A 26,000-nucleotide genomic window follows, 5' to 3' on the forward strand; every position below is an offset into this window, starting at 1 on the left:
GCCAACACTGGTCCAATGGAGAAAAGCTTGAGTAGAGTCCCTTTTTCTAGCTATTTTCTGGGCCTCTCTTTCCTCCCTGAACTGAATGTGGCCAGGCTCTGGACACAGACTCTGAACTTAGATTAAAATATGGGCATTCTTGATTTATTCTCTACAGAAGATTGTCTTCATTTCCAGTGTTTAATTGGAAGTATTTATTTAAAAAAAAATCATTTACCTTTTAGTACCTGCTTTTGCTCTTTGCTGCTCCATGGTGTTCTCCATCATTAAGAGTGTCCCATTTGATTGGGAAGCCTGGGTGGCTCAGTCAGTTGACCATCCCACTCTTCATTTCAGCTCAAGATCACGATCTCATAGTTCATGAGTTTGAGCCCCCCGTCAAGATCTGGGCTGACCATGTGGAGCCTGCTTGGGATTCTTTCTTTCCTCTCTCTCTTTCCACCTCTCCTACTCACATTTTGTCTCTGTTTCTCTCTCTCTCTCTCTCTCAAAAAATAAATAAATCAACATTAAAAAAAAAAAAGAATGGCCCATTTGATGTCTGGGGTAGATTTCCGTTTTTCCAAACTTATCCTGCATCTCCATTTCATCAGGAAAATGGATAGGCCTGGTGGCCCTCCCTGTCACAGCAGACTGCCTCTCGGGACACAGTACAAAGGAGGTTTGAAAAGTGTTAGTTACCGACCCTATTACTGCCTCCAGCCTGCACACAGGATTGAGAGCAGTAGGATTGCTGGGCTGGGAGCCCCAAAGGAAGAGGTGGAGCCGGTTGTATGCCAAGATCTCCTGGTCAGTACTGCGCTCCTTAGGGAGCCTGTTCCCACACTCCCTCCATGAACAACCGTGCACCTCATGCACTTCCTCTTCTTCTCCTATTATAATGGCAGTGAGTCCACCCTCGCCTGCAACGCCTCCTGCTCTCCGAATCTCCTTGGGAGTTGGTACGCTTGTCATTTCTGTGTGTCTTTAGCTTCCTATAATCTACACGGATATCCAAATATTTCCTTTGAGTTACCTCCTTTCCCCCCAATTTCTCAGTTTCTGAATGCACTTTGATATTTCATACCCCCAGAAACAGTTCAATGACTGTCCATCCTGTCTGGAACATTTCTCTCTCCCCTTTCCTCACGCAACATTTAAATCTCCCTTTAGGCACCCCTTCCTCCATGGGAACTTCCCTGATCTCTCTTCCCGACCCACAGTGTGTTAGGTTTACCTTCTATGACCTCCCGTAGTACTCTTACTTCTCCTTTTATTTCACCTGTTACAATTAACTGGTTATGAATTATCTTTAGTTGTTTACCTTAACTGTAAGCCCAGGGAATCCTCAGTGCCTAACACAAACTTGGTGCATCTTGCAGATTTGTCAAATAAATGAATGAATGGGTTGAAACATCTGAAACACTGATGATGATGAGAGAGAGAAGAAGTTGAAATATGGAACACAACTCACATCGTCATTTCCAGACGGCTGATGCCGGTGGGATTTTGGAACCTTTTTCCTGAGACAGGTTTGAACTAGTAAGGAAAGCAAATAGAAGAAAGAAATGAAGATGTGCTTTTGATTTTCCTTTTTTAAAACTTTTTAAGAAGTGTTTATTTATTTTTGAGACAGAGAGAGACAGAGCTTGAGGCGAGAAAGGGCAGAGAGAGAGGGAGACACAGAATCCGAGGCAGGCTCCAGGCTCTGAGCTGTCAGCACAGAGCACAGCGCGGGGCTTGAACCAACGAGCCGCGAGATCATGACCTGAGCCAAAGTGGAACGATTAGCCAACTGAGCCACCCAAGTGCCCCTCGATCTCCCTTTCTGTGAGAATTTTCCAGACTTTCCCTCCAAATATGTAAAAACAACCCTATCTCAAACCTGAAGGAATCTGTCCCCATAGCATCAGGAGAAATCTGGAAGGTGTGCATGTTGTGTATACGGGGTGTGTGTATGTTGTGGGGGGAGGGGAGATGAAGCAGGGAGTGGAAGAGTGAGGAAGGTTAAGGTGTCCTGGCCTGAATAATCCCTTCCTCCAGCAACCCTCATGTTCAGCCAGAAGCTCTGAATGGGACCTTATTTGGAAATAAGTTCTTTGTAGATGCAATTAGTTAAGATGAGGTTAAGCTGGATAAGAGTGGACCCTAATCCCATGACTGGTGTCTCTAAGACAAGAAGACAGACACACAGGGAAGACCACCCTGTGAAGATGTAGGTAGAGCCTGGAGTTATGTTGCCACAAACCGAGGAGGAACAGAAGATGTCTGGCAACCAGCAGAGGTTAGAAGAGGCAACAAAGGACTTTTCCCTGGAGACCTCAGAGAGAGCATGGCTTTGCTGACACCACAGTGTCAGATTTCTACCTGCCAGAACTGTGAAAGAATAACCTTTTATTTTAAGCCACCCAGTTGTCCATAATTTTTCACAGCAGCCCTGGGAGACTCCTATGTAAGGGAAATAGTAATTTTGTTTCATCTTGATTATTCTTTCTTAAATGCTTATTTTCCTCACATGTTAAAGAAAAATCAGCATAAGCCTACTCCCCTGGTCAGGCCTCCTCCTTGCCTCCTATATCCATTGACAGTTTCATCTGAGTTAGAAGAAGAAGTAAATAGGGGCGCCTGGGTGGGTCAGTCGGTTAAGCGTCCGACTTCGGCTCAGGTCACTATCTCGCGGTTTGTGGGTTCGAGCCCCACGTCGGGCTCTGTGCTGACAGCCAGCTCAGAGCCTGGAGCCTGCTTCAGATTCTGTGTCTCCCTCTTTCTCTGACACTTCCCTGCTCACACTGTCTCTCTCTCTCTCTCTCTCTCTCTCTCTCACAAATATATAAAAACATTAAAAAAAAATAATCTTGCAGGCCATGGACCACCACCACCACTGCTTTTGGTGGAGAATGCCTACTGTTTACTGTGTCAATAGTATGCAAGACGCTGTGTAAGGCACTCCACATACATGAGCTCAAATCCTCACTGCCAGTTTGCAAAACAGGCTGTGTTATTACTGTTTCAGAAACGAATTTAAGTCTCACAGATCATTTCCTTCAAGTGCTGCGACCTCCATGGACAGTGTAATCACTTACTTGACGTCTGCTGCTCAGAGTCTTTATCAACCATGTATAAAAAGAAATGTAAGTGTTCCTAGAACACTTAGCTCTGAATATGACAAAGAGGAAACAACCATGGTTAGTAATTGCTTGCTCTAGTTTTGTTTGCTAGCCCAAATGTAACAGTATTAAGATGCAGTCAATGCTTTAGGTATTCAAGTTGGGTTTTCTCCCCTTCATCCACACTCTGAAGGCAAATTTCCTTGGTGCTCGTGTATCCCACACTGGTAGCTGAAGGAGGTTCTGGCACAAGCCCTTGGTCTGGAGCTCACCTGCCCCACTGAAGGCTCTTCTCATCTCATGCTGCTTGGAGGCTGGTGCTGGTGCCCAGGTGCCCCCATTGTCCACTGTCTTGCACAATGATGGCATGCCTGCCATTCACGTAGGCTGTTGGTGGGACTGGACTTTCACGCAATCATGCTGAAGAACTGGAAATCTGTGGTTAAAAAAAGGTTGGCAGAGTGAAGAAAAACCTCAGCCTTCGTATCAGAGTTTAAGGTAAAGAAAACTTCATTACAAAAGGATATCTTTCAAAAAGCTTTTCATGGGATGATGAATGCGTACTTAAAAGCTGAAGTCGGTGGAAGCATCTAGGAAATATTTCATGGCATGGCACATAACTTAACTATTGAAAGATCCATCAGAACTTTTTGTTGTTTCCCCATTTTAGGTCAACACTTGAAAATCTGTCTGTAATTACAGAATATACTTCTCACTTATGCTAGTATATGACACGATCTGTATTTTGTTCTCATTTATAAGCTTTTTCTGCAGATGAAAGTCTGTTGACATGTAAAGTCTGACTCTTGTGTTAGGTCCAAACAAAAATATAACAGGGAGAAGTAGGAAAAAAGAAGTAATTAAAAACCCCGACCTTTCACTTTAGTTCATCAGCTTGCTTTGCTGACAACTTTAAAAATGCACATGTCATTGCTTCCTGGGAAGAAGGGCAGGGGTCTGTCATGTGTGATCTCAAGTGTTTGTAACAAGGATAAAATAGGAGATTCATCTGCTAGTCCCTTGTTCCTTTTCAAAGATGAGGATTGAGATTCGTCTCTCTGGGACTGTGTAATACCGTAGGGGACTTTTGTTTTCCCTGCAAAGGAAGCCATTTAGTGGTCCTTTTGTAGACTGCCTTCCCAGCTGGGTGGGAAAAACCTGGATGTTCTTGGACCTCAAGTCATTCAGGGACTTGATCTTTGTCCCCACCCCTCAGAAGAGTAAACTCATAAACTAGGAGAAGAAAAACCTATTTTTTTCCCCCAAAACCACATTCTTGGAAAGAATAAAATTGTCAGCTGGCGATTTTTCAGGTACCTTCAAATTATTTTGACATTTATTATTGCGATTGGCACTTATTTGTTTGGGTTAACATTAACTTATTATTCTGATAAGATTTTTAGTTTATCAATCGAAATCTATTTCTTCATTTAAGAAGTATTTATTCAGGACCTTCTGTGCTGTATTATAGGAGAATGTATTTAAAAAGATGGTTATCCTGTTATCAAGGAAGTTACAAATCTGGTTTGAGAGAGTAATGCAGGGGTGAGATGTTGGTTTCTGCCAACACTTACTGAGTGCTTTCTATGACCCAGGCACTGCCGAGAGCACTTTGCATGCATGAGCCCTTTTTTAATCGTTAGAAACTCTATGAAACGGGTCACATTTTAAATTATCATTTTATCAATGCAGAAGGTAAGGCAGAAAAAGACGGAAACTTGCCAAGGTCAGACATCTGGTAAGTGCTAAAATCATGCTGCAAACTTAGGCAAGCTAACCACAATGTTATACTACATCTCAAGCTGGGCAGAACAGACACACACACACACACACACACACACACACCATTAATAATAACAAATAATTAATAGTCACTAACAATACTAGGGCAGTAAAATGACAAATAATCATCCTGGGTTGATGTGGTCAAGGAGGACTTCATGATATGAAGCCATTATTAGATCCAAACCAACAGTATTATCCATATCATCTTATTGGAGATGTCCATTAGCATATCGGAGGCTCTGAGAACCATGCGGAAAAGAAGCCTGTGTGTTTAAGCCATTGTTCCTCAAACTTCCTTGGCTGTGATGACTTTTTTTTTTCTTCCAGGTAATGCTTATTAAACAACTTTTGGCACACACACTTTTTTTTCTTCCATAGTTTATTGTTAAGTTGGTTTCCATATAACACCCAGTGCTCATCCCAACAAGTGCCCTCCTCCATGCCCATCACCCCGCTTCCCCTCCCCCCATCCCCATGAGCCCTAAGTTTGTTCTCAGCATTCAAGAGTCTCTCATGGTTTGCCTCCCTCCCTCTCCCCAACTATTTTTTCCCCTTCTTCTCCCCCATAGTCCTCCGTTAAGTTTCTCCTGATCCACTTATAAGTGAAAACATATGGTATCTGTCTTTCTCTGCCTGACTTATTTCGCTCAACCTAACACCCTCAAGTTCCATCCACATTGCTACACAAGGCCAGATTTCATTCTTTCTCATTGCCATGTAGTATACCATTGTATAGATGAACCACATCTTCTTGATCCATTTATCAGGTGATGGATATTTAGGCTCTTTCCATGATTTGGCTTTTGTTGAATGTGCTGCTATGAACATTGGGGTGCATGTGCCCCTATGCATCAGCACTCCTGTATCTCTTGGGTAAATTCCTAACAGTGCTATTGCTGGGTCACAGGGGAGTTCTATTGTTAATTTTTTGAGGAACCTCCACACTTTCCCAGAAGGGCTGCACCAGTTTACATTCCCACCAACAGTGTAGGAGGGTGCCCGTTTCTCCACATCTTCGCCAGCATCTATAGTCTCCTGATTTGTTCATTTTAGCCACTCTGACCAGTGTGAGGTGGTATCTCAGTGTGGTTTTGATCTGCATTTCCGAGATGATGAGGGACGCTGAAGCATCGTTTCATGTGTCTGTTGGCCATCTGAATGTCCTCTTTGGAGAAGTGTCTGTTCATGTCTTCTGCTCATTTTTTCACTGGATTATTTGTTTTTTGGGTGTGGAGTTTGGTGAGTTCCTTATAGATTTTGGATACTAGCCCTTTATCTGATATGTCATTTGCAACTATCTTTTCCCATTCTGTCGGTTGCCTATTAGTTTTATTGATTATTTCCTTTGCCGTTGGCACACACATTTTTAAGCAATTGTGAAAATGTTAGTTTAAAGGAACAGGATCTATTTTAAGGGCACCTATTTACAGAGACCATAACTGACTTGTCTGCTTCTGCTGCCCATCACCAGAAGGATCCAAGGAAATTGCAAAGGGACAAACCACTGGAAATTTCTATAGATAGGATTTATAGGTTATGAGTGGGATTCATGAAAATTTGACAAGCTATCATATTTTGTTTACTAACTAAACCTTTTCTCCAGCCAGGATTGTGGTATCATCAATTCTATGAACAGCTTAGATTAAACAGATGGTCCTCTCTGGCTGGGCTGAAGAGTATTTACTTTATAATCAGAAAAGATAGTTCTTTATATTCCTTGGCCTTATCAGTGAATCCTTAGTGCCCAAGAACACTGTCTTATAGAAACATTTTTATAATATTTTCTCCATATTTTATAAGGGTTATTTTATGGTCAAGCTGCTCACTTACAGATATAATCATGCCCCAGTGTCTATTAATGGTTCTTGTGTTTTCTTTTTTGCACAAAGAATGTACAACCTAGAGTAAGCAAAAGATACATCCCAACTCTCACTCCGTAGGTTTGTTTTAAATGATGTAGCTTGGGGCGCCTGGGTGGCTCACTTGGTTGAGCATCTGACTTAGGCTCAGGTCATGATCTCACAGTTCCTGGGTTCGAGCCCTGTGTTGGGCTCTGTGCTGACAGCTCAGAGCCTGGAGCCTGCTTCGGATTCTGGGTCTCCCTCTCTCTCTGCCCTGCCCCTGTTCATGCTTTGTCTCTCTCTGTCTCTCAAAAAATAAATAAATGTAAAATAAATAAATAAATAAATAAATAAATGATGTAGTTTAACATTTATTGAAGACCCTCTATTAGAAACCAAGCTATATATTTTATGTATGTTTTTTAATGTCGATGTCATAACCAACAGGAAGGTAGGTGTTACTCATTTCACATGTGAGGAAATGGTGGCTCAGAGAGATTAAATTATCTGTCCAGTGTTAGGCAGCAAGTGATCATGAGGGATGTGCATTCTGGTCAGTCTGACCCCAAAGCCCATACTTTTAAAACTCTACTGCATAGCTTCTTTAAAAGGTGTGTGTGTGGGGGAACTACTGAAGATTAAATCTTGCAATACTAGAATTTAAAACATTTCAGGCAATTAAATCAAAAATACACTGTTGCTTAGATGACTAAAAGAAGGCAATAATGGATCTTCAGACCGTATCAGCTAAAACTTAAACATTTCCTAATAATCTTTCTGCCTTAACTGAAAAAAAATATCCCACTATGGGCTGTTTTGTAGCTAAAAGTTCTTGGTTAGCCGTGACTCAAATGTCCATTAAATGCTCATGGAGGCAGGACTAAGTCTTCTGCTTTCTCTGACAGGATATTTCTTGTGAAGTGCCTCTGTTTTCTGTCCTGCTCTAGGATGGACCATGAGCATTGGCTGAGAACATGTCCGGAAATGTGAGTTGTGTGCATCTGAGAGGCACCCACTCGTGTGTGCTCAGGAAAGCCTGTGGAGTCAACAAACTTTTCAGGGCCTGGCAGAGGACCAGAGCCATCACCAGCCAGAATTAGCACTTTGGTGGTATAGATACATGAGAGACAAACAATTCTGACTTTGGTTTTAGGAGCTCTTTCCTTCACAGAAATTTCTCACAGAACAGCAAACAAAAGATACAGTATCTTCCCCTCTAGAGTGTAGAAGGTTAAGCAAAGGTAGTCTGTGCCTGACCCAGAGCTTTCATTTGAGCAATGGATTGAAGGGATAATCTTTTTACCCAACCTTGCAAATAAATAAGCACGTAAGTTAACCAATCTGTTTAAAAAAAAAAAAAAGTAAAAATGAGTTTAAAAATGAGTTTGAGTTCCTAACATGAAACCACCAGCATTTCTTTACTGTATTTTCCCACCATACATTCTTACCCATGTGTGAGTGGCTATTTGCCAAGCTTCTCGTCATTGATGAGGAGAGAACTTGCATCTCTTGGACAGCCTACCACGTACCAGATGGAGTGCTTGGTGTTTTTTGTATGCGGTCTCTTCTAATCGTCACAAAACTATAAAAGGTATTACTGTCTGGAAATAATTTTATAGAGGTTCAGTAACCTTCCTGAAGTCACAGAGTGAATAAGTGGCAGAATCAAGGTTGGGACCCCCTTTTGTCTTGAAGGAAAGGAAGAGATTTTCCTCAGTCCAAGGTTCTTCTAGCTGAACTAAGAATTAAATTTACAGGGGACAGACTAACAGGAGAAAAACCCAAAGCTTTACTATGTGCACATGGAGGCCCAGTAACGAAATGGAGACCTCAAGAAATGACCAAGGCAGGCAGTTTTATACTCTTTAGACACAGAGACAATAAATCTGTGAGGAATTGACGGGATGAAGAAAACCTAACTTCGGCAGCTTCAATTAGTAAAGAACACTAAACAGAATTTGGGCTGGGGTGGCAAATTAGTAAAGAGTAAAAATGGTTGTTTATACAGCCTTCTTGGCTCTAAATTTCTTATCTCTGGTGACAAGGATGTTTCTACCTCTTGGTACGGGGAGGGTGTCTCTCACATGGGGGATTTATTTCTGGCAGAGGAGGATTTGAGTGTCCTTCTTACACAGACTGTCACTGAAGTGACTTTTATTTAAAACAATCAATATGCCGAAGGGCACATTTTGGGACAGCTTGCCCTTGGCCTCTACGGTGTCCAAAGATTATCTGCGTTCTGTTATGCTGTGCACCAGGAGAGAGCTTTAGCTGTGGTTGAGTCCCCACAGATGTTCTTGCAGATTCTGTAAGCAGTCACTGGCAATCCAGTCTCCTCCANAAGTATCTAGTGCAACCTCTGGCACACAGTAGATAATCCATATCTGCCAAATTGAAATTACAATTGCTCACAGGGGCTTGGCTTATTTCACAATGTTTCAGCGAGGTTCCCTGGGTACATTTGAAAATCACATCTGACTTTTACTTGGAAAACCACTGAGGTCTCAATTTTGATTTCTGATTTTACGATAGAGAATATCCACAAGTGAAAAAGTGGCTTTGTATTCGGACATAGGGAAGCATTAAGGAATCAGTGAGATTCAGAATCCAATCTTAATAAAGGGGACTTAAGGAGAGTATGTAGGTACATACAAGGTTGATTTTGGAAAATAAGGGTGGTGTTTTTTGTTTTCTTTCTCTTCTGTTTCCAGATGGGTTTAGGGTACTCAGTCGTCCTGCCTGAACTGTTCTATTGTTCTTGATGGCTTCCAGTCCTGAAATGCGAGACCATATTTTTCACAAGTAATTACTGAATTAAGTCTGCTATGTCTTTATAATCTAAACCAGTGTACCTCATTCTCCCTCATATATGAGTTTGACAAATATGAAACAGAAAGATATCAGGAGTCAGGGGAAGTGTAGAACTGAATGGCGATAGAAAGAGAACCCTCTTGCCCTAACTTGGGACTAACTGCCAAGTGATACCTTCATGGACATGGCTACTTCCGCAGCCCCAGCAGAGTGAGTCACATGGAGACCATGTCTGTATCTGTGTTTCCCCTTGAAAGTTTCCTCTCTTGAGCAGTGGACCTTTCCTGTTGAATCTGATTGGTTGGGTGGTAACATGCTAGCTGGTGAGAATCAGCATATTTTCATACGTTGATGTTTTTAAGAAATTATCTTTATTTTTAATTATTCATCGAGACATGCCAACGGATATTTAGGCCACATTTTGGGCAAAACTCACAAGGTGTTTTTTTTTCCCCAAATCTCACATGTGCACACAAAACAACACAATTTTTAGGGTTTGCTTAAAAGAACAAAGCATTAGAAATACAGTGAGACACAAGCTCATAACCAAATTCAAATCAGTGAGCAGATCTGATTTAACGTGAGAAAATTACAAAACAAATCTGTGTTCTGTAGGAAGTACTATCTGAAGACAGTGCTGCAGGACACACTCCAAATGCCTTGGCGGGAAGCTTTAAGCGAGTAGAAACAGAGCAGGATTTTTACTCAGCCTAGAGGGAGTTATGGGTAGGTCAGGGCTTCATGGACAGGGTTCTGACTATTCACGAATGCTGTTAAAGGAGAAGCAGGCTTTGACAATCAGGCCTGGCAGTGATATATATTCTCTCTTTCTTAATTTGAGCTTAACTCTATTTTGCTTACTAAAATAGCCCTTTGATTCCTTTCTTCTCAAGTAATGACAGAGTTAAACTTGGTAAGTCAACTACTGATGGTCCATGGACCAGAAGAAGAACATAAAGATAAAATCCATGGACGATCCAACAGTTGTATCTTAACTAGTAATTGAACTCCTTCTATTGAAAGAGAGCCACTAGTAGGCAAGAAAAAAAGTTTTCACATTCTCTTTCTTTTTTCTTTCTTCTTCTTCTTCTTCTTTTTTTTTTTTTTTTTTTTGCCAACATATGAGGAACACAAGAAAACTCCAGATGGTTGGAAGGAGGACAAAAATGCATCTAGTTTTATGCATAATGTCTCAGTTTACTTCAAAATTTTATTGTACTAGTAGCTGCTTCATAGATGTAACTGTTGGATATTTGGTAGTTTTTTTCTGTGAGCTCTTCTTCAGGACCTAATTGTAACATAGACACTTTTGTCTTATAAACTTGAAACTACTAAAAATGCCTCCAATCTTATTTAAGTTACAATATAAATATAATTTACACAAGCCCATTTCCTAAACCCACAATACAGGCCCTAGTAGCCAAAATAGTGTCTTCTTTCTTTACTGTTATCATTCTCGACAATTGCCTTCCTTCACTTGATCGCCTGAACATTAAACACAGACCACTCAAAAGCCCTCTCCGCATCATCAAACCAAAGTAAGAGAGATTTGGAAGCAGGAATACATTCAACATTTTCTCTTTTGGGGCCTCACTAAGCTGAGAGCTTCAGAGGATTAAAGCAATAAAGAATCATGTGTCAGTTCGTAGTTATTACAGAAAAAAAAAGTTAGTGTTAAGATTTCACAACTTCTCTCTTACCCATATCAACAATTTCAACTTATCATCCACCCATTTCATGAGGTTTTCACACTTTCGTTAGTACCATCTGACAATCTCTCCTACTTTAATGAAAATATAACCAATTCTCCAAAATTTCCCTTAAACTTTAACTCTGCAAACCTCAGTCTCTCTGCAGAAACGTATTACAAACCAGTCAAGTTTCTAACATTTCATTTGTATGTTAGGAGGAAAAAACCCCCACATACTTTCAGGTAGGAAATGAGAGCTGTCATTTTGTCAGCTTGCCAAACAGCTTGATGGTGGCAGAAATGATCATAATGCTCCTACTTCAACAGTATTTAAGGTAAGAGGAAAAGGACATGCCGATTTTCATCTAACATCAGTGATGCTCGAACTTTTAAGGAAAAGGTTGAATGCACAGAGTTTAGCCACTAGAGGAAGATTTTGTAACAGACTGACTTTCTGCCCCCAAGTATCTGGAGAAAAAAATGCCAACAAAATGCCAAGGTGACTGTGTTTGCTAGAACCGTAGTTAACCACAATGACCTGCCAGAAAGATACATTCGGTCAGAAAACTGACATAGTTTCTTTACTTAAATAATGTTAACTCCAGCTAAACAGTTGGGTAGTTGTTCACATGAAATTAAGGAAAAAGAAAAATCCAGTTACTATGAACATCAAAAAAATGCACGCCAACCATAAACCGAAAACAGGGCTTTGGTACTGTAGCCATAACAGACAAGAGTGTGGTGGGAGAGCAGGAAATTCCCTGATGGTTAGGTGACAGGGTCATAGAAGGTTTGCGAGACCTGCCATGTCTCCTGCGAGGCTGACACACCGCCATGGTCCAAGACCAGAGTCATATAAATGCACGCTAATCAGCTGGCTTGTTAAAACAGGGTGTGCAACATCGCTGTGTTGAAAAGTGACTTCAGGCTTGTTGAAACGTCTCATTAATCTGAGGAAACGATGCTTGGTGCCACAGATTAAACACTATGGTCTCAAGCGGAATGCATGTGAAGTTTCCAAAACATTTCCTCAAAGACTTTATTCAGTTTTGGTTTGTGACCTTAGCTGGAAAGCAGAAAGATGGACATGGGAAGGCAGTTCGGAGGGATATCTGTGAGGATTTTAGTTGGGCAGCTTTCAGAAGATGAAAGATGTTTAAAGTTAAGGCCTTTTTCTTCAAACAATCGTATATTAATAAACTCTATATCCTATTTACAAACGCATTCTCTCGTATTAAAACCAACAGTATTCTGTTCACAGTGCCATTGTTTATACAGGTAGCAATCCCATAATACTCATGTATTTTGGCATGGGAATCAGTAGCGCTTGGTATTTACAGAAAATGTACATGTGTGCATATAAACATGCCACTGAATCTGAGTTATTGATAAAAGATTGGCTAACGGTGCAAAGGAATGAACTGTCCAGCACCTTCCCCTCGGACGGGATGGGAAACGTGATTTCTTACACTGAGGAGATGCCGATTCTCTGACCCAAAGTGGCATAAAGTCAGTAACAAAAAACAATGAACCCCCTGTTCGAGTTTGGGTACATTGAGTAATCTTTTAGTCCAAAGTTTTAGATCCATGGTCTAGTGCATCAAATAGAAAAGTTAAAAAGATTTATTATTATTTTTATAATAAGAATTATTATTAAAATAGAAGGTACTTTCTCTCACGCTCTGGTTTGTGCTCTCGCACCCAGACCCATCTCCTTGGAGTTCCAAATATGCTGGTGTGTTTGTCACGCAAATCAGCAGTCAGATGGCTAACGCTAAAATGCTCCGGCCTTAGCGACGGTCGCCTGTCACAGTGGGACCCAGGGCCCGAGGGGAACACGGCAGAAGCACCTCTTTCTTGCTCCCCAGTCTTCTCCGGGAGGGGCAAGCCTGCCCCTAGAATCAGCTCCCACGTTCCTAAATGGAGTTGCTTTATTTCGGCAGCTAGTGCTGAGATGACGGATGGCTTCTGTACACTCGGAAAGAGGAGAGGAGGCAGGTAAGTAGAGGGGGTAGCGTTCCAAAGAGCCCCAGGACGCAAGCCACAAGGTGGCTGGGCTGATTGGCAGGAACCCCCTCCGAGCTTTCACCCTGTCAGGAGGCCTCTGCTCAGGGAGGTTCTCCTTCTCCGTGTGCAGAGCAGGGGCAGGCCGGCTGGGGCTACGGGGCGTCGCCTTTGGACACAGTCTGCTCCTCGTTCTCAGTCCCTTGGCCGGCATGGTCCGGGCCGCCACTGCCGCCACTGCTGCTCCTGTGCTGTGTGGGCAAGAGGCTCTTCCACTGGGCTTTGTTGTGTGAGAGGTGGCTTAGCATGTTCTCCGACAGGGTGCTGTTTCCAGTGAAGCGGGCCCATTCCCGGAAAAGTGGCTCCACAATGTAGGTCATGAAACCTAGAACAGGCAAGGCCAAGCTCAGCTCCATAAAGGCGGTAAAACCCACATCTTCTTCCGGCCCAAACACAATGGGGACCCCACTCTGTCTGTGACCCAGAGAAGTGAAGGCGAAGACAAAAGATGAGGCGACCCCTACCCTCAGGTTAGGAGCACCAGATATGTCACCTTGGGCTTGTTTCTTAACCCCCTGAGCCTCAGTTTCCTCATTTGTAAGAAGGAGCTAGGAAGAGTACCAAACCCACCGGGCTGTTATGACAATGAAATAACATAGGTGAAAGGCTTAGAAAGTTCCTGGAGCACAGTAAACCCTCAATAAATAGTGGCTATTGTTATTTGCTGAGGGAGAAAGACACATAAACAGAAAAGTAGGAAAAGGTCTGTGTTGGAGCTAAAGAGGGGGGTGGGGAAGGGGAGGAAAGGGCAAATGCTAGCACAGCATTGACTTTGACCATTTGAAGAATTCATGTTTACCCTGTAGGATATGTTTTCAAGAATATTGATTTATAGTTTTTCTTACTATCAATCATATTAACCACTAAATGTAGGTAAATAAAAGTTCATTCATCTTTAATACCTGCATAACATCCCTACTTTAATGACCAGATAAGATTGTTGATATTAGCTATGTCTCTTCTCTTAATTAGTTTAGACTTGTTGCTTTCTAATCATGTTTCAATGTTAATGTGCTTTCCATATTAAACAAGATTTATTAAAGCAGAGAAGGACTTTCAGTCTAGGCTGGAATTGTTGGAATCATCACAAACTTGGACATATTGAGGACATATACAGGTGTGGGGAGAAAAAGCAAGTGTTTTCCAGCATAACAGATTTCCCAACAACCGACCGTGTATGTTTACAAGGGTGTGAATTATAAAGGCTTGATTTGATTATCTTTTTATTGAACAAAAAGCAGATACTTGGCGTTTGCGGATGCTATAGAGATGGAGAATGGATGCAGCAACGCAAAATTGTTGTTTTACATTTTCTCCATTATCTCATCTTAAACATGATTTAAATATTATGATATCATGTTAGATAATCCAAACCCGTGGAGGAAGTTTAAGCCAGTGACTTCTGTAGTTTGATAAGGTATACAGTGAGTCAGCAAGTAAGGATTTCCTTCTTAAGTTCTCTTATTTCCTATTCCTAAATTGTCTTCGTTTTCTTCACAACCTCTATATTTAATTTCAAATGTCTTCTACCTTAAGTGAGATTAGATATTAGATATTAAAGATAGTTCACAAAATTATGCTATTCTAAGGTTTAAAGTGTAAATATTTATAAAATGTACCTTAACATAAAAGAGCTACAAATCCAATATTTAAAAATCTGGTACTTGAACACTGACTCATTTTCTTCCTGAAGTTACTTTGCAGTTATACCTCTGGATTTCTACATGTCCAGTTTATTTTATTTTTTTTTAACTTTTTAACTTTTTTTTTTCTGAGAGAGAAAGAGAGAGAGAGAGAGCGTGAGCAGGGGAGGGTCAGAGAGAGAGGGAGACAGAATCTGAAGCAGGCTCCAGGCTAGCTGTCAGCACAGAGCCCGACGCGGGGCTTGAGCCCACAAACCGTGAGATCATGACCTGAGCCGAAGTCGGACGCTTAACTGACTGAGCCATCCAGGCGCCCCTCTACATGTCCAGTTTAAAGACCTCTTATAGCAGATAGGAAAGCCATTCTGAAGCTTGAATAGACACCAGAGGCAGTTCTTCAAATGAAAGATGGCTTCTGCATGATTAGATTTGGGAACCTGTTCCAACAGTTCCCAGTGCATTGTGCCCACCTCTCTCTTCTATGTAAGCGATGGACTGACTTGGCCTGGATTTTGTCCTCCTGGAGGGTCGGAACTGGGGGAAGTGAGAAATGATGGCCTCAGAGTAAATAGGGATGGAAGGCAAGCCTCTTTCTCTTCCTTCTTCTATAGATTTCACCAATCAGAGGTTCATTTGATTTACTATCTTCTTTTTAAAATGCAGAATTCGATGGAGAGAGGGAAAGAGATTTTAAATCCCACTTCCTCTTGGGTTAATATGAATTACTTAAACAGAAAATCAGATCTAACGCTGAGATGGCACTTAGGAAATTCTCACTGTGGATTGAGACAGGTAAAATTCTCACTATGGTGGGGACAGTTTTAGTCCCAGGGGAATCAGGGCAGAGGAAAGAGCTGCATTACTTAAGACCTGCTGGCAAAATCCTTGTCTGGGAGGCTGAAGCCTAGAGCTCCCATTAGACTCTGTCTATCTATTTGGATTTTTTCCAGTGTAGCCTCATATGCCCTCCCTTCCCCCCACACACACCATGCCTGCCAACACTGACCCTACAGAGCTGGGAGGTGTGGAACGGAGACAGAGAAAGATTTATGTAGGATGGTGGTTTTATAATTACCTTCTCTTTCTCATTATTGGTGTGCTAATGTAACATCCATGAGATTTTCCTATTCAGCCAATCCCCACCCCATTTTAAAAACAGGTATCTATGGTAACCACATTTTCCTGTGCTGAAAACCAGGACATAGGATCTGACAAAATAAGTGTGTTCTCATGACAACAACAGGGTAGAATCTCTAAAATCAGGTCTGTCTTGCGAATCCAGGTTGCGTGCTTAACAATGCAAATAGTTTTCACAAAACGTCTTTAGCAGGAGCCTGGCAAATTTCTTTCTAGCCAGAGCTTAGCAAATGTGGCCGCAGGGTTAGGATTTTGGACAAAGTCTAGTCCTTTCCGATCACATCTGAAGAACCTCCATAATAAAGGAAGTGGAGGGGAGGCTGATTCCCCTCCCCCCACTGCCCCAGCAATTCTGTAGCTATGTTATCACCCTGGATTCTTCCTGGGTTTTGTTTTTTCTAACACTCCCACCCTTTCCTTGTTTGTTTGTTTGTTTGTTTGTTTTTTTAGGAGGGTGGAAGAATCAATATAATTGTAAAAACAACATAACAATACTAAGGGCAATTTGGAAAAAGGGATAGATCACCGATAATCCCCAAATTTCAACATATCTATTTTAATATTTGCATATGTCATTCAAATCTCTGTAACCAAATTAATTTTGTTTCTATTTCCTGAGGATGACTTTATGACTCTTTCTGTGGATTAGATTTGACCCTTAGTGATTATAAGCATATCATTACTTGACTAACTTGCTCTGGTTTTCTTAATTTTCAGCTTATTTTTTCTGATGCCCCATTCCCTCCTAAGTAGAGGATATAAGCCTTAAGCCTTACAGAGGTCTGCAGCACTGTGAATATTAATCTCTCTGAGGTCTGGGGGAACTGGTGAAAAACAAGGACTCGTACATGTCATGGCTATAGTTTATGGGTAAAAGTTAAAGTTCTGAGTTTGGTTTCAATTGGAAAGAACTGCAAGAAAAAGATTTGCTTTGAATGTAGATGGAATTGGTAGACTGGTTTAAGAACTGATAGAAATTCTTACTGGATCAAAAATATTTCCTGTGTGCCTAAAATTTCCACAGGTCGATTTGTTTAATGATCTGATGCATAACTTAAAGCAATAATTATTTTAGATGCATTAGCATCACAATTTAACAGTATACTGCAATTGACACTTGAGAATAAGGCTGAAAATAAGTGTTGGAAGTGGGGGAGCCCAGAAGTGTGGGCCCCCGAGCCACAAGGGATGGCATAGCTTGCAGAGCACGGGCCCTTGGGATTGCACTGGGGATGAAGGGTGGTGAGCCAGATTGAAAGGGTCCTAAAGGCTGATTCTGCCTACTTTCTGCTCTTCAAGTTTCAAAGAGAGTATGAACTAACCTGTTCTTCAGCAGTTAATAGATGATGTTTGTTAGTTTCCTGCTACTCTATTTGGTTTTGATTTGATTTTTGAACTGCAAAGCTAATACAGGCTAGTTAAGGGTCTATAACAAAGCCGTTACGTGATTTTTCATAATTTTCCAGTTGGTAATTATAATTACCTAGATTAGTCATGATTAGAGTGTTTACTTGGATTCAGCCATTCATTAAACCTCTAGTTTGGATCTTTCAAAAGCTGGGTATAGCTCTTCTTTTCTTTGTGACGTGGAAGAGGTGCCAAAAGTATTAAAATTAAAACTGAATTCAACTCACCAATTTGTATACTAGGAATGGAATCTTTCTGTTGATTACATAGTGGACTGATTTCCAGTTCAAATTTCTGCTCAAGGTCACCTAAGAAGAAATAAGAAGAAATATTGGTAATCTAGAATTTGTAAAAAATGAATGTTGCTAGTTTTTTTTAAAAAATTTCTGAGAGACTGAGAGAGAGAGAAAGAGAGAGAGAGACAACATGAGCAGGGGAGGGCCAGAGAGAGAGGGAAACACAGAATCCGAAGCAGACTCCAGGCTCTGAGCTGTCAGCACAGAGCCCGAAACGGGGCTTGAACCCAAGAATGGTGAGATCATGACCTGAGCTGATCTTAACTGATTGAGCCACCCAGACGCCCCTGAATGTTGCTAGTTTTAACCATCGGGTTGGAAGAAGTTATTCTGAGAATTACCATTCACTGCTTTGTTCTCACTAGGAGCCCCCAGCACCCACTTGCTCTGCCTTGCTCTCATAGTTTCCATAAAAAGTTAAAATGTCAGAGAGTCAATGACCATTTACAATAGGTTCATTGTAAATAGGTATGCTCTGGGACTAGAATAAACTTTGACCAAGATATATAAAAACAAATATACAAGTAATGAGCAATTTCCTGCATGAAATGGAAATTCTGGCTTTTAAGTTACAGGTTAAGAGAACAGATTTTATGCTACCCGTGCCTTTCACTCTGCCTGACCTTAGTCTGATTTCCTCTGAACAATCAGGAATAGTAAGTAGATAGGAAACAGAGGAGAGGGACTAGAGAATCTCAACTGAGGAACACCCTAGTTTGTAGCTACGAAGTTAATCAGAAATAAAGATTTTTTAAAATTTAAGTTCACGTCAGTTAAAACATAAGGTAGTGTCGGTTTCAAGAGTAGATTTTATTTTTATTTATTTAAAAAAAAATTTTTAATGTTTGTTTTTGAGAGAGAAAGAGAGAGGGAGAGAGAGAACGAGAGAGAGAGACAGCGTATGAGCAGGGGAGGGGCGGGGGGGGGGACACAGAATGAAGTAGGTTCCAAAGCCCAGGAAACGTGAGATCATGACCTGAGCTGAAGTCAGATGCTTAACTTACTGAGCCACTGAAGTGCCCCAGGAGAAGATTTTAGTTATTCATCACTTATATATAACACTAGTGCTCATCCCAAAAAGTGCCCTCCTTAATGCCCATCACCCAGTTAGCCCATCCCCCAACCACCCCTCTCCTCCAGCAACCCTCAGTTTGTTCTCTATATTTAAGAGTCTCTTATGGTTTGCTTCCCTCTCTGTTTTCATCTTATTTTCTTTTTCCTCCCCCTATGTTCATCTGTTTTACTTCTTAAAAGTTTCTTAACTTTTATTCTGACTTAGTTTCACCTAATGTAACTAAGTTTTTTAAAAAGTATAAAAATCGGACAAATATTTATTTTTAATGCCTTTGTCAGCTAGAAGACCAAAGGAAAAATGTACCATGTAAAGCTTTATCAGAATACTTTATCAGTCCTGCATGGGAAGAACAATTATGGGTAAGTTTTGCATTGGGAAAACAGTCTGGTTAATCAGTAGAGAAGCTAGCCCTCAGAAACGTTAGCTGAGTTCACAGTTGTGAACATATACCTCTAAACTACAGGAGATATAAATGTAACTTTTATATCATGCTTCCTATGTGCCAGGCACTATGCTGAGCATTCTACATATGTTAATTTAATCCTCATAACAACTTCATTATAATACACACTTTACAGATGAAGAAATTAAGATGAGAGGAAGTTAGGGATTTTCACTCAAGTCATATTGCTAGTAAAGCAGGGAACCTGGATTTCAACCTACGAAGTCTGGCTCCAATGTGCCTGCACATAACCGCTGAGCTAGAACTTAAGAGATGCCACACATCTGTCATTGCTCTAAGATTGTATACATGTCTCCCATGGTCCCCTGGGGCCTGGTTATTCTCAAGACTGCTGTGAGGAAATCTCTCTGGCTGAACCTGAGGAATTCAGGAAAGCCAGATGATAATAGTCTTCTGAGAACAGGGAATGATGCCATTTAATATTAAAATGAGTTCTAATATGAAAATGGGTTCTACTCCTTACCTCCATAATTCTGTTGTGATTTTTCAGTCAAGCTTGACACTTTGGAGGAATCATCTTTGATTTCTCCCTTGCCTTCTCCCTCCATATTGAGGCATCAAATCCTGTTTATTCCTTTCTTGGAATATCTTTTTTCCATACTTATAGTTTGCCTGACTCCAGTCTGGCTTATTAATAGCTCATTTTTAGTTTTTGGTTCTTAGCTAGTTTCCCTTCTTCAGTATTTCTTCTACTTCATTTAATATGTTGCCTAAGATGCCTCTCATTGTCATGTTCTGTCCTTGAGCCTGGTTTACAGGGGCCTCCACAAATCTACACATTCTCACTTTCCATGGATCCAAGTTGCTCTATGAAGCAGGTACCCTTTTCAGGGCCTTTGTCCATTTCAACCCCTTCTTATGTAGACCAGCAATGTCCCATGGGACTTTCTGTAATGATGGAAATGTTCTCTGCACTGCCCACTATAGTTGCTTTTTGCAATATGATCAGTAAAACTAAGAACTAAAATTTTAATTTAATTAAATTTAATTAATGTAAAAATTTCTAGTCACACATGCTTCATGACTATCCTGTTGGAAAATACAGTGCACTACACATCCTTCAGTACCCAGTTCAGATTCTACCTTCATCAGCACTAGATCTTCTCCTGTGACCTCCACCATTAGAGATCAATCAATTAGATAATTTATTCATTAACTTATTCAACATATACTTATAAAGCACTGTGTATTTCAGATTCTTTGTTAATCAATGTAGAGAAGACAAAGGGGAAAATTGCATAACTTTGCTCTTTCAGGACATTTACTGCCTAGTATTTTGAGGTTGTTAAACATTAACTATAATTCTTTATATCCTCAGACCACCTCAATGGGGCCTTGCACGTAGGGAAATTAACAGTTTTGCTAAAGTTTAGACAAGGCTGGAAGCAGATGTTCAATAAAAACTTGTGCAAATCTTGGTGGATTGAGAAGGTATCATTTGATAGTTACAAAGAATAAAGATTCTACTTCCTTGAAACACTGAGAGTAGGGGGTCGAATGATGTACAGAATCCTAATCTCTGCTCTCAGAATTTAATGCTATTTTCTTAATTTATGGAATTTCATCTTCCTTTCTGCTATGTCCTCAACCTTGATTTTAAAGGTTTTCCTTTGCTCAACATCATGAACCACTGAAGATACTTTGGCCAAGACTATGAGCAGTCTGTGGAAACCCAAATCCTAAACTGAAAACCGGAATCAGATTAATCAAAATGATGCGAATCATGGTTATAGGATTACAAAAATTAATTCACTATAGAGGATAGGCAGTTTAGATGACCAGAGAGTATGGTCTTCCTCTTTCTAAACAGACAGAACTTCTGCTCAACTATAATGCTATTAAATAAAAAGGACCTGACATAACCCTTTTGTATTCCTTTCTCTGCCTGGAGACATGCCGGAGCAAAGTGCTTGGTAGCTCACCTTTTGTGGTCAGAGTTACAAATGTTCTAGGTTGTTCCATCTTACAATGCTGCACGTGCATATATTATTAGGACAACACGTGGTTTTGGTAAAAGCTTATGGATTACCTTTCTTTGGTCCCATTTACTCCACATAGTTAGTAACTTCAACTCCATGTGTCTTATTTTCTACACAAGTGACATGGCCCGTTTCTCAAGTTGTTTATAATCCAAATAGGTTGCAAGATAAGCAAATGAAAGGGTTAACCTGCCATCAGTGCCAACAGGGGCACATGGCTGAGTCGAAACCCAAAGGGACATAGCAGAATCTCTTTTCTGTCCCATTGTTTGATTTCCAAACATGAAGAGCTTAGCCCTTCTCTCATGTTGCTATTTCAATATGTTCCATGTCACAGAGTAAAGAAAATACTTATCTAATCTAAACCTCTTGTTCCAATTTCATCATCTTTTCTTTTGTTTTCTCTCAGTGCAGATTTTATATCATAGGCAACTAGAACTGATCTTTTGACTTCTAGCCACTTACACTCAACTGAAATGAAATTACACAGAGTCGTGGGCACTTCACAAGCGCTTTTTCTCTGAGCGAAAGAGACGGTGAGTGGAGCCTTCTGGCCCCACATGAACCCAATCCGTTTTGCTTTGTCTTGTGTCTTTGGGACCATCTCAATGTCACTGACACATCTTTTGATGGAAGCTTCTCCAAAAGGCTCACTGTTGCTACTTGACCTCCCCACGGAGCTGGTATGTGGGACACTTCGGGCTCTATTTGTTCTCAGCCTCTCAAACCTGATCCTGTCACTAACATCAGGGCACTTTTGTGCCTGAACAAACATCCTGAGCACTGAAACCAGGCCTGAAGAAACAAGGCTGGGTTTAAAGGCCGATATTCCACCCAGTGTCAAGGTCCCATTGGCTAATTCACTGCTTTATTCCTGAATGAGGTTAATCTCTCAAAAATTATACCCTAACTTGGGGCCATTTCTCCTCTCACTGAATATGTTTGAGATGAGCTCAATTCTTGGTCAGCTGTGCTCCACTGCATTATTAACTTTAAGAAAGCCAGGGGAAGGGCTAGAGACGGAGCCTGAGTCCTGTTCTGTCAGAGTGGAGAGTGGAAAACATTGACCCCAAATGGCATTTAGCGGGCTGTGCTAAGCTCATTAAAATGAAGGTCAGAGTAAAAATCAAGTTGTTCCTTACATTCTTATATCCACAGAGGAAAGCTATTGAGAAATTACACACACACACACACACACACACACACACACACACATTTATCTCCCACTTTTGCTCATTTTTATCACACCTCTTTACTACCTGTTTTCATAGTAAGACAGTGTTATTTATTTTTAAATTATTTCCAAAAAAAGTCTGGATGGTTTGCAAGAGAGTTGAAGAGAAAGGTTAGGATAATAAGAGTTGATGAAAGAACAAATGTCATGATAGATTAGCCATTTCCTGTTTTATTAGGATAAACGCTTAAAAGGAAGAGGGGCCCTGAAAACTCAGCTGTCAGATCACTACTAACCTTGCCTGTAGAATTCTTCACAGACCCTTTCACTCCACTGCTTGCTCATCTCCCAAATCCTACAAGGATTGCAAATGTCAGCACACTTCAAGGCGATCTGAGAAATGACAGGGCAGGGAGAGATGGTCAGAGGATGATCCTTCAGCAGCAAACGTGCCCAAAGCCCAAGGGGCAGTCCAACTGGCCAGTGTGCCTCAGGTACCAGCCCGTGGTTACAGAACACCTCTTCAGGAAACAGCACTTATTTACCGCCACACAAAACCTTCATTCAGAATTCCCACTTGTGAGAAGGAGAGAAAAGCCACCGTCCAAGGACACGGAGCTTCCTGGAGGAGGCCTGGGGTGGGTAGGCCAAGGAAAGCCGTGGCCTGGCTCCTTCTACTGCCCCACCCTTCGCGGGCTGCGAAGCCGCAGGGGCCCCTGCCAGGCTCAAGTGAGATCATTTGGACCTCAATCTCACAGTGGCCACATTGACAGACTCCAGGTATCGCTTCAATTTATTTGCACTCCCATGCCCGTGTCTGTGTCTAAGCAAGCTAACACTGCCGTCTAAGGAGCCAAGTCCTATCAAACCTTGGAGTGTGTTGTTTGCAAAGCTAATTCAAAGCTTACCGCACACTGGACTGGATCAGGGAGGCCAGCTCTTGTCAATAATGCTGACCCTAAGAGGGTTACCATGAATTCCCAGACTAGTAGATTCTCACCCTTCCGCACCAACCACTGAGACGGGCTCCTGGTAGCGTGCCCTGCCCACCAGCAGTGCCTATTTGTTTTGAGCCCATTCCCTGGCATCACAGAGTCACTGGCAGTGCTGGCATCTGGGAAAGCCCCAATCCTATTAATTTACACATTTGATTGTTTCTTGATTTCCTGGTTAACAGGGACACCAGGACCTATTAGAGTAAGAAAAGGGCAGAAGCTTGCCCCAGGTTCCGCCCTTGGGGAATTCATTTACAATTCATTTGCATTAGCAAACTTTCCCTTTGGAATGCAAATGTTCAGCCCACATCTTTCAGCGACTCCCAACTTGGCTGGAGTCAGGAAAACCAGATACCTGGTTGATCTTTTGTGAGACTCAGGGACTAGAAGACTAGTTGGGAAAAAAAGAAGGGGGGGGATGTAGTTCTATAACTGGGAGGGAGGTATTTCCTGAGAAGTAAGGAGCACTTTGGACTGCTGCAGGGGGCATCACGAAAGCATGGAACGAAAAATACTGTTCATTTCAGTCTGCCATGTGCGGTTCAGTTTCCCTGGTCAAAGATGGTCTATGTAGATGAATCCAGGGTCCGTCCATCTAGTCTTTTGTGCCGAGAGGAAAGAAGGAAGGCAAGAGAAAATAGAAGATCAAGAAAATGGCTCTGGTTTGGACACCAGGTCCGACTTCCAGTTCTGAGATCCATTTGTCCTCTCTCTCTTTTGCCACAAATGGCCTCTTGGCGTGGAATGAAACATAAAGTGTTGGGCCTGATATGATTCGTTTCATTCAATTATTGGTTGAATTTTATTTCAACCAATAGTTTATTTCAACCGTAGTTTATTTATTGGTGTCTAAAAATGGTCAGACTAGGTAAACATGCTTGTGAGAATATGAGTTTAGGTAGTAACAGGAAGTAAGGCAAGATTTGATTAAATAGGTTTTTACATGAAGGAAGGGCTACTTGTTTTTCAGTTTTTGTTCGTGCCATTGTTAACAATATTATTTTTCTGTTACAGTAACAGTGTTTCTAAATCTCACAGGTGTGACAGTGGTCAATTTTACATCAAGGCACAAAATATGGTAGATTCTTACTACATACAATTGCCCATCAGGGGCAAGCAGAGCCCCTCCTACTTCATGGGGCAGCAGTTACCAGATAAGGAAAAGTGAGATATTATCAACTTACTGACAGGAAGCCCAGATTTTGCTTCTTGGAAACCACTTAACAATTTCATGTGTTTCAGAGCTTTTAATAAAGTAGGTCACTGCTCTAACTTCTACCATGGGGGATACTCCATCTCACATGTGCTAACATTATCGACCACGTCCCCAAGTGCTTTTACTCAGCAAGGATAATGGTCTTCGTTGTTGTTGTTGTTGTTGTTGTTTACCTGGAGCATAAAGTGCCTGTCGTGTACATCCTCCAGTCTTAAGTCTTCATTATGGAGGTGAGCTTTCAATCTGGTCAAAAATTCATTCTGCCTGTTGATGTCTGTTGCCAAGATCAAGGAGCCCAGTTGCTGTTCAATATCCTGTCTGCATCCACAAGAGGGAAAGAGAAAACACATACACAAAGCAAATACTTTTGAGGTAAGTGATTGATTCTGTCACCATCAGGTAGTTTATAATCTCATTTCTGCCTTTGATTCTGTTTGTTACTCAGAGCCCAGTCCCTCCGAGCCCAGGGGCGAGTCTCTCATCCACCATCACTTCTGTCTCTGGACAGGAAGTATGCTAATAACTGTAGAGAGTGATGGAAACCGCCAGTGAACAAAGTTGTGATAGTTTACATGTTGCCACGGTAACTGCGGGTCTAAAAACTGCAAACCAACTAGAAACGCATGCCTTAAGTAGGATACAAAAAGACTGACAGAATCACAGGAGTTTGGGTTGTACTTTTAAAGAGTTGAAACCAGCTCAAACATCAGATTTGCATGGAGAAAGGGCATAATAATTAGTAATAATAAGGAAGATAATAATAGTGACTGATACTATATGGTATTGAAAGATCCATCGATTGAACAAAACAGACTGGAGAAAGATACTGGAACTTAAAAAAAAATACTAGGTAATTAAGACACTATTAAAAACCAATGGGCAAGCCATATATTAGTTGATAAGTGGTATATAAGGAAAATAAGATAGTTTGGAAACATAAGCAAATTAGAGCTTTACCTCATGGACAGAAAGTAATCAATGGAAGACAAGATCCATAACAGTTTTAAAAATTAATCTTTAAAATTAAATATGTTTAGGTTTGTATATAACATTTTCTGCATTTAGCAGTTGATGGTTGCTTAAGTTTGAACCCATTCTTTACTTCCCTGCTCCCCATGTTTTTAGGCATATGGGTCTTACTTTACATCCTTTTACTTTGTGGAGGGCATTGAGCACACAGAGTTTAATGAATAGGTATAAAGTATATATCTGTAATCACCATCCACGTTGAGAACGTGAATGAAAAGGCAACTGTATGCAAGTACTGGCCACTGCACTTCCCACCACATCCCTTTTCTTACTCTTGCATCACAATTATTTTCCTACAAAAGTGATTTC

General features: G+C 41.2%; 1 protein-coding gene across 3 annotated transcripts in view; it reads right to left on the bottom strand.

Moving 5' to 3' along the window:
* Positions 1–10,644: 10,644 nt before the first annotated feature.
* PDE7B (phosphodiesterase 7B) overlaps positions 10,645–26,000 on the bottom strand; it is a 326,628-nt gene continuing 311,272 nt past the window's right edge. For all 3 annotated transcript variants that reach the window (XM_077776126.1, XM_077776125.1, XM_077776127.1), the window contains 4 exons: positions 24,836–24,980; positions 22,748–22,844; positions 17,692–17,772; positions 10,645–13,602 (listed from right to left, as the gene is read on the bottom strand). In XM_077776126.1, coding sequence (XP_077632252.1) covers positions 13,373–13,602; positions 17,692–17,772; positions 22,748–22,844; positions 24,836–24,980 — 553 coding nt within the window. In that variant the 3' untranslated portion in view covers positions 10,645–13,372. The remainder of the gene's footprint in view (positions 13,603–17,691; positions 17,773–22,747; positions 22,845–24,835; positions 24,981–26,000) is intronic.

Source organism: Crocuta crocuta, unplaced genomic scaffold, assembly GCF_008692635.1.
Source record: "Crocuta crocuta isolate KB4526 unplaced genomic scaffold, BGI_CrCroc_1.0 scaffold25, whole genome shotgun sequence".
NCBI lineage: Eukaryota > Metazoa > Chordata > Mammalia > Carnivora > Hyaenidae > Crocuta > Crocuta crocuta.